A 9736-nucleotide genomic window follows, 5' to 3' on the forward strand; every position below is an offset into this window, starting at 1 on the left:
AAGGTCTTGATGGCATGCCTTTGTGACACAGTTTGGCACCAGAATTTAGTATTTCAGTGTGATCTAATCTCTGCTATCTGTGAGTTTTTAAAAATAGGTTGTGAAAAGGTAACATACGAAATAGTCAATGAAATATACTGTGGATTCCTAGTACTGTTTTCAGGTTTATTTTATTAATTAAATACTAAGCAGGAGCATTCTTGTAGTTCATTAATCTTAGTAAATAATTCTTCAATAAATGAGACACTCAAATGCTTCTCTATTTAGGTAAGTTGATTCAACTCTTTTATTTTAATGTAGGATAAAAATTTATAGTTCTAGTAATCTTTGCAAGAGACAAACATATGCGAGGGTTGAAATGCCCCCAAATTCACTCAGTTCACCCATGGTGTTACATCCTGATTTCTTATATATTTCAAATGATATTAATTGATATCACTATTTTTTTCTCTGGGTATCCACCATGTATCCAGCAATTAAATAAACATTTTGGCAAGTAGAGAATAATAAAAAATTGACATTTTCTTTAAACTTTCTTTAATATCCAAAGATATAAGTAGCAGTAACAACTATATCTGTAAATGATAAGATGCATTTTATGGTAATTGTGAGTTATAAACGTTAACGTTTGCATGTTTATGGAGGTAAAGAAATAACGAGTAATGTTTATAATAGTAGCTGGTAAAATAAAACATGATAGGAGTGAGAATGAGATGGAAAAATAAACTTGACACAAATAAGTGTGTGCTATGAAACAGCTTGATAAATCCATTATTACTTGAGAAGAATATGTTATTGGTAATGAGATTGAATTTCTAGATGTGGGGAGTTTGAGAAAACCAGGCTGAACAATGTAGATTTTATGAATTTATTAATAAAAATTATCTAGAATCTTTAAAGCCATTTTCTGTCATGTTAAAATGATTATAAACAATTATTCTTGTAATGTCACATAGAATATTTTAAACTGAAAGGAGTATGGATGGGAAATATGACCATAATATAGATTTGTAGTGCTAAGACAATAAAAAAGATTGTTGCAGAAAAACTGTTGAGGAACTGGTCATTTAAGAGGATATTTTTGCTACAGGCACAAGCCTGTAGGAACCAGACAGAACTGTCCTGTGATGAGAAAACATACAGGAGCACGAAAAAAATATAGTTATGTGTCTTTGACTAGGTGTCCAAATGAAATTCTACATTATTCCTATTGCGTGGGCTCAGGAAAAAATAAGTTCTACATTGTATTCCTCAACGTACCCGCCTGTTGATAGCTATCCTGCTTAGACTTGATTTTCACAATTATATGAGGTTTTTGAAACCACATGTGTTAATCATAATTCTAGCAAATATAAAACTGAATATCTACTATATTTCATACCATGTACTATAACTTTTGAATTCATTAGCAAAATTTCTACTTCCATCCTAGTGATTTAAGTTTTATATTACTAATATTCTCATTTTACAATTGAGAAATTGCTTCATGGCATCAGGAAATGTTCAAGGAATATTGCAGTGTCCTATTTGAGATGGTTCTCTATCCTGTCACTTACTATTAGCAAAACTTTAAACTTGATTCAGAATGACAGAATGCATTTTTGCTATAGCCTAAAATTTATTTGCATTGCCCAGGACTTTCATAATTGTTCGTGTGTGTCACTTACCCACCTTCTGAAATTTGCCACATTGGAAAATGAAGAGTTTTTCATTCCTTGTTGCATTCATTTTTATCATGGCAGGCACAGCACATGTTTAGTTGATGATCACCTTTTAATATTATATGTTCTTAAGAGTAACATTTTAAAAATTCCAAAATCAGTTCAACATGAGTGCAAAAGTGCAGTATATTACCACAATACAGCTCCAGAACTTGTTGAGAGTAATGTTCTACTAGGAGTACGAAGGGCACCGAACAGGAAAATAAAACAACCAATAAAACATTCAATTCAACATTTTACAAGTATGTTAACATTTTACAAGTTTTTAACAGTTCTAAGTTAATTGTGTCATAGCTTAACAGGTGAGTCAGGGAAGAAACCATAGAAACTTAACAATATGTATTTCCTCCAACAGAAGCCTTGCCACTAATGTCAGATTCACGCCCTTCTCATGAAGCCAGGTGTCTATGATGATAGTGAGTCTTATTATTTGAAATATATCAGGGTACACTCTGTTTTATTGTTCTTCCTGTCTTAATTTTGTTTGTTATTATTCTACTCGCAAAAAATTCTTATTCACTGTGTAATTGTTATATAAATGAACACTAACTTTTGAAACTCATGTAGCAGTGAAAACCTAATGCTTTTAGCAACACTCAGTAGAGACCCACTAAGCCTGTCAATGTTTCTTCCTTTCTTTTTCCTGTTGCAAGTATTGGTTCTCATGTCTGGATAAACTAATCTCTTTTTCCATAGGACCCAAGAAAATCAGACTTCAAGATTCACCTTCATCCTCCTGGGCTTCTCAGAATATCCAGACCTCCAGGTGCCCCTCTTCCTGGTGTTCCTGGCCATCTACACAGTCACTGTGCTGGGGAACTTGGGCATGATTGCAATCATCAAGATCAATCCCAAACTCCACACCCCCATGTACTTTTTCCTTAGCCACTTGTCCTTTGTTGATTTCTGTTACTCTACAGTAGTTACACCCAAACTGTTGGAGAACTTGGTTGTGGCAGACAGGACCATCTCCTTCACAGGATGCATCATGCAATTCTTCTTTGCGTGCATATTTGTGGTGACAGAAACTTTCATGTTGGCAGTGATGGCCTATGACCGATTTGTGGCAGTTTGCAACCCTTTGCTCTACGCAGTTGCTATGTCTCAGAAGCTTTGTTCCATGTTGGTAGCTGTGGTATACACTTGGAGTATAGTCTGTTCCTTAACATATACGTACTTTTTGTTGACTTTATCTTTTTGTGGGACAAACTTCATAAACAACTTTGTGTGTGAGCATGCTGCCATTGTTGCTGTGTCCTGCTCTGACCCCTACATTAGCCAGAAGATCATTTTAGTCTCTGCCACATTCAATGAAATAAGCAGCCTGATGATCATTCTTACTTCCTATGTTTTCATTTTTATCACTGTCATGAAGATGCATTCAACTGGGGGGCGCCAGAAAGCCTTCTCCACATGTGCGTCCCATCTAACCGCCATCACTATCTTCCATGGTACAATTCTTTTTCTCTATTGTGTTCCTAACTCCAAAAGTTCATGGCTCACGGTCAAGGTGGCTTCTGTCTTTTATACAGTGATCATTCCCATGTTGAACCCCCTGATCTATAGCCTCAGGAATAAGGATGTGAAGGAAACAGTCAGAAAGTTAATCAGTTGCACATTATGTCATAAAATATAACAGTAGAAATATTTATTATTTAATTTTGAAAGTACCAGTGTAGTTGTTTAATAACAAATAAGTACATAATTTTTGTGGTGACCTTCCAATTGACAGTCCAATATCTATTAACCCTAATGTTTAGTAATGTAACTTGAAAATTACAAATATTATTAGGGATGAAATCTCAGACCATTTAAACTAACTCTTTTATTTAGATGTTGTAATACATAGGATTTTGTGTTAGTATACATTACCATGTGATTGCCCACGTCATTTCAATTATATATAAAATATGATATATATATTATTCTGGGAATTTAAGGCTGATATTCTTTTGAAATGCATCAATGAGACTACCATATTAACAAAACAAGGGAGAAAGTCATATGTTTATTTTAATGTATGTAGTAACGATATTTGATTAAATTTACATCTTATATTAGGGTTCTCCATGGAAACAGAACTAATAATATATTATATATATATATACTTAATTTTATATACTTATATCTATATCTATGTCTATAACTTTATCTATATCTATACAGCATCATCTATCTGTGTAGATATGAAAAGATTTATTTTCAAGAATTTGCTTATGTTAATACTGTAGGAGGTATTATGTTCTTTTATCAGGAGACATATTTGATTTTGCTCTTTTTTGTTGTTCTTACTGCTACTGCTACTGATACATGGATCCATTATTTTATTGTTAAATAATAATATTCTAATTCTTTTAAAAAAAATATTTTGTTTTGTTTTTATTAGTTATGAATATTCATGGGGTACAAAGCAAATTGTCACCACTCGTGCCTAAGATGTGATGGCCAGATCCATACTGGCAGCATGTCCATTATCACAAACTGTGGTTATACCTCGTGTCCTCCACCCAATCAACCCCTCAATTTTCCCTGACCTCCTTCCCATTCCCCTTTCCCCACACCAATTTGTATCCCAAGGTATCTCCTTGTATCTCCTTTGTAACTCTGTCTGCAAGTCCAACGCACCACTGTGGTCCTTCTTTCCTTTCTTCTTTATCTCTTAGCTCTCATTTAAGAGAGAGTACATACAGTATTTATCTGTAGTTTGAGAAACCGCCATACTGTTTTTCATAGTTGATGTACGAATTTACAGTCCCACAAACAATGTAGGAGCATTCCCTTCTCTCTGCACACTCGCCAGCATTTGTTATTTTCATTCTTTTTGATTAAAACCAGTCTAACTGGGGTGAGGTGATATCTCAATGTGGTTTTAATTTGCATTTCCCTGATGACTACTGATGTTGAGCATTTTTTCAAGTATCTATTAGCCATTTGCATGTCTTCCTTTGAAAAATGTCTATTCAGCTCTTTTGCCCATTTTTTAATTGGGTTATTTGTTTTTTTTACTGTATTATTGCTTGAGTTCCTTGTGTATTATGGATATTAATCCCTTGTTGGATGCATAGTTAACAAAAATATTCTCCCACTCTCTAGGTTGCATTTTTACACAATATTAACAAAATAATTAAACCTAAATCTCGTCCAGCCTTTGGATTCATTTGCCAATCTGCAGAAAATACAGAGGACAGGGTAACATGTAGACCTGCTTTATGCATGTGATCAGGAAACTCCTACCTCCAGTGAAGGGAACTCGACATGTCAAATGCCCAGGTTCTTTGCTAGATCAATCATTAAATAAAAGAAAATTAAATTGTAAAATCTTAATTATAAGATTGAAAGAGATGTAAAAAACATCAATTTTTTTTAATGGGCAAAACTGAACTATAGTGCTTAGGGAAGCACATCTGGGTAATAAACCATAAAGATGACCAAAGAAGTGATGACTGCAGAAGTAAGGATAATGGTTACTTTTAGAAGGAGAAAGAGTCTGTGGTGAGGACAAGGCCCTGAAGTAGCTGGAAAAGTTTTATTTGTCTTGCCCCAGAAGATGGTTATAATGGTTTTCACCTTATGACAATTTACTAGCAATGTATTTTGATGTGGTTTCTTGTACCTGCATTTTATTTACTATAGAATGTTTTAGAAATATTAATTTTAAAAAAAGGAATTTACTTATGTGATTATGAAGGCTGACAAGTCCCAAATCTGCAGGGTCGGTCAGCAAGCTGTAGCCCATGATAGTTGATGCTGATGTTCCAGTCCCAGTTGGAAGGCCTGAGAACCAGGAGAGCCAATGGTGTAGTTCCAATCCAAAGGTCAGCAGGCTTGAGACCCAGGAAGAGACAGTGTTTCAGTTTGAGTTAGAAGTCAAAAAACCTAATGTCCCAGTCCAAAGGCAGCAAGAAGGGGAACACCTCAATGGTTGGAGGATGCACCTTTTTATTTTATTCAGGCATTCACTTATGCATGAGGCCCACCCACATTAGGAAGAGCAATCAGCTTTACTCAGGTTAATGATTTATATGTTAATCTCATCTAAAAATACCCTCACAGAACTACCCAAAAGAATATGATAGTATTTCAAAACATTTGTGGAAAAATGGAATTAAATGAAAATATGAATCTTTCTATGAGCTTTTTAAAGACCCTTCATATTTGACCAAATATCTGGGCACCCCACAGCCTAGTCAGTTGACACATAAAATTAACCTTCTCATATTTGTACATGGTAAGACAAGACAAAATAAGACAAAACAAAACAAAAACGACTCTCAACAAACTAGGGATAGAAGGAAACTTCTTAATCTTTGACCTATCAAATGTATAGCTAAATATCATAACTAAGGCTGAAGTAGTGAATGATTTTTCTTGAATTTTAACACAAGAGAAGAATATTCATTAATTCCACTTCTGTGTAACAGTAAAAAATATAACGCATACTATTAAATAAGAAAAGAAAAATAAAGTCATATTAGTGAAAATAGAAAATGACTTTTATGTTTTAAGGTAATATGATTGTATGAATATCCAATAAGATCTATAAAAAGCTATTAGAATTAATGAGAAGACTCTAAAAGGTCTCTTGATATGTGATCATTAAAAAATGTTTCTAGATCTATAATATTTGTCTTCATTCTTCTACATTCTGTTAATCCCAATATCCTCCAGCCCTAGAAATGACAGCTCTTTTCTGCAGTAATCACACTGCATTCTATCAAGGTTCATTCCCTCCCACTTTCCATCAATCGTCCAACAATTGTTTAAACAATTTCCCATAGTAAACATTTTTTGAAATAGCTAAAAAAGTTTGTTTTTTCTCAAATGGATTCAGACTAATAGTAATGTTTTATGTAATAGACCTTCATATAAGTGTGATGTCTTTGACCCGAAGACAGTGTTAAGTACCAGGGAAATAAAAAACGTATTCAATAATCCATGGCATGTAGTAAATCTGCGGTTGATTAAATTATCTTCTGTGGATGACTATTATGCAGGTTGAGAGAAACTGAACTTGAAAATCTATAGTTAAGTAAACACATCCAAGGAGACTCGTGTACATCTTGCCCTGATTTAGATGACATATTGTTGACTTCAAAATGATGATGTGACAGGATAAGGCATTTGATCCATTGTGGGGGTTTGAGTGTTTTTGGCATAGTGAAGATTCATGAGTCATTGCAAATCAGAAGACGCAGAGTAGCATCCAACCTCCAAAATGGCACCCAACAAATTTTACTTTCTTGTAATCATACCATGGTTGTTTGAAAGGTACCTGATATTTGTTTTAATCAGGTATGGTAAGACATATGGACGTAGAAATGCCTGTCATGAAGGAAGGAGTCTCTTATACTCACATATTCCTAGAAACAGGAGGCATAACATGCTCTGTATGGCCACACAGGTAAGCACCAGGTTTGTTCAGGAGTCAGAGGGATTGAGGGGAAATGTGAGCAAGAGTCTTTACTGTGGTTTCCATGGGAAGGATCTGTTGGGGCAGAGTAAGCAGGTTTAGGAGTGGTTAGTTTGAATAATGTCAGGAAGCCCTGGAGTGTAGATGCTTTCCTTAGTCATCTGGTTTTTGGCAGTAGGTATAATTAAGAAAGGTGAATGATGGCCCAGAGTGTGATCTGGGGCTTGGGCTCTGGATAGGTTAGTTTGCATCTCACGCTCCACAGAGAGTTGTTCCAATCTCTAAGAACTGGCTAACTCTGGAAGAGGTTGTCAAAGCATCAGAACACAGAAAATAAAATACATGGTTAACATGCTTTTATAGTCCCCTCCCATATTGTGTAACCAACAGCATATGACAGAAGTAATGGTGTGTAACTGAGAGATTAGGTTATAAAAATCTCCAGGTTCCATCTTGTGTGCTGCTTTGGATGTCTTAACTGGAATAAGTAAGCAGCCATGTTTTGAGATGCCCTTTGGAGAGCCCCACATGACAAGGGACTGAAGCTTGAAGCCAATAGCCAGTGAGGAAGAGAGGCTTGCCTACAACCACGAATGTGAGTCTGGAGCTGGAATCTCCAATTCTACTGAGGCTTGAGATATCACAGTTCTGAGAGAAAGCTTGAGTATAACCACACAAGAAACCTTGAGCCAGAACCATCTATGAATTTCTGACCTTTACAAATTGTGTAAGATAAATATTAGTCGCTTTAAGCTGCTAAGCTTTGAAGTCATTTGTCATGTAGCATTAAATAACTAATATATTGGCCAACCTCCTACTGCTCAAATCATCATCTTTTAGAATTTCTCTGAAGCTCAGTAGTTAGATCTTTTGGAAGGCAAGACCAGTGGGATGTTTGAGGGAATTAATCCAACCAAACATTTCTCATGCAGTGATTATGCGAGCTGATGTAAAAAATCCCGTGTTGCCATTCCTCAAATGGGATAATTCTTAGGTATGCTTTACGTGGTTTTCCAGACTATCCTCATCAGACTAAGCTTCCTATTCCTGCAGTTGTAGTTTACTTGACAATGCATCTTATTTAGTTACCTTTTGTTTCCTGTCTTACCTACTTATACCTCTACTATTATTCGTTTTTCTTCACAAATAAATTATCTGAATGTGAATCCTTGTCTCTAGTCTGCTGTGGGGAGAATCAAACTAATACAGTTTTAAAGCAAAAGATATCTTTGCAGTTAGCTCAGGCTGCTTCAAATATTTATCTGATTAGGGCATTTTGAGCAGGGAGATGGCACAATTCTCAAAGTGTTAACGTTGCACCAACAGAGGGCACCAGAGTGAGACTGGAGAACAAGAGCTGGCCTTGTTCATTGTGTGTGCCTGTGTGTGTTTTCTTTTCCACTAAGCATATGGTACTTTTGTCCATAGCAAAATCTGGTTCCAGCCTCAACATTTTCATTCCCTTCAGAATTCATCTTGTTATTTATATGGCTGTATTTTCTTCAATTTTGTAAGTGCATGCTATTTTATAGGATGGATATAAAAACCGATCTATATTAGATTATTGATTAAGAGATTTTCTCTCCCTCTATGCTTATTCCATAAAGGGAATAAATTTCCCATTCCAACCGGGAATGTGCGTATATCTGACATGAGTAGCAACCTGCAATGTGCTTATGTGTATTCATTTGCCCTCATGTGTTTCCACCATCATGGTAAGAAGACCATGCCCATGTAGCATGCTAGATGAGGAAGAAGAGAAACATGAAGATCAAGGCCACCTTCATTGACTCCTCAGTTGCAGTGTGTAACAAGACATATTAACTTAACCACAGTTTTTTGAGCCAAAAATATATCCTTATTGCTTTGTGGCACTGGGATTTTGTGATTTGTGTACACAGCAGTAAGTTAATGATATAGAACGTGGCACCTTGAAGTGAGATACTCACATACCCACACAGACACACAGACACAGACAGACAGGCAGACAGACACACACACACACGCTTTGAGGGATGTGGCCTTTTCTCCAGACAAGTTGGTAGATAGCAAACGATCAAAGGTGCAAGAAAACCAGCATTTTGTAATGCCTTTTTAAATAACAAATTCTTTACTTTTATGAAGTCAAATGGATTAATCTTTTCTTTGTGGTTAAAATTTTGTGTGTGTGCGTGTGCATGTTTGCATGTATATTTGCTTTTGTCATGTCTGTAACACAGCTGCTATCTGTTTTGCTACCTGGTGTGATATAGATATCCAATTATTCCACCTCCATACACTGAGGAGCAGATTCTTCCCCACAGATCTGTAGTGTAATCTGTCATATTAAAGTACCTGTGTATAATTTAGTCTGTTTTTGAACTTTTTATTCTGTTCTACTGTCTGTTCCTCTGTCCCTACAATAATATCACACTGCATTAATGATCATATGGTGAAATTAATCTTAATATTTTGTCAAACAAAGCCTCACAAGTTCTATTTTCCCCCTTGTAATAGGGATTTATTTTTGGCTCATTGCACTTTGAAGACAATGTTATAATGTGCTTTTCACAGTTCAAAGGATGAAAATGATGATAATGATGATCATGAGAATATCAAAAATCAT

At 35.4% G+C, this 9736-nt stretch overlaps 1 protein-coding gene across 1 annotated transcript; it reads left to right on the top strand.

The window, feature by feature from the left end:
- The first annotated feature begins 238 nt into the window (after positions 1 to 238).
- LOC134376911 (olfactory receptor 5D13-like) lies at positions 239 to 3357 on the top strand. The gene is made up of 2 exons (XM_063095489.1): positions 239 to 267; positions 2418 to 3357. The coding sequence occupies exons 1-2, from the start codon at positions 239 to 241 to the stop codon at positions 3355 to 3357; spliced, it is 969 nt and encodes a 322-aa protein (XP_062951559.1).
- Positions 3358 to 9736: the final 6379 nt, after the last annotated feature.

Source organism: Cynocephalus volans, chromosome 4 (assembly GCF_027409185.1).
Source record: "Cynocephalus volans isolate mCynVol1 chromosome 4, mCynVol1.pri, whole genome shotgun sequence".
Lineage (NCBI taxonomy): Eukaryota > Metazoa > Chordata > Mammalia > Dermoptera > Cynocephalidae > Cynocephalus > Cynocephalus volans.

Coding starts and splice junctions, on each gene's coding strand:
- LOC134376911 (XM_063095489.1), top strand. CDS start 239: ATGAGACACTCAAATGCTTCTCTATTTAG. Junction 268..2,417: donor TCAAATGCTTCTCTATTTAG/GTAAGTTGATTC, acceptor CTTTTTCCATAG/GACCCAAGAAAATCAGACTT.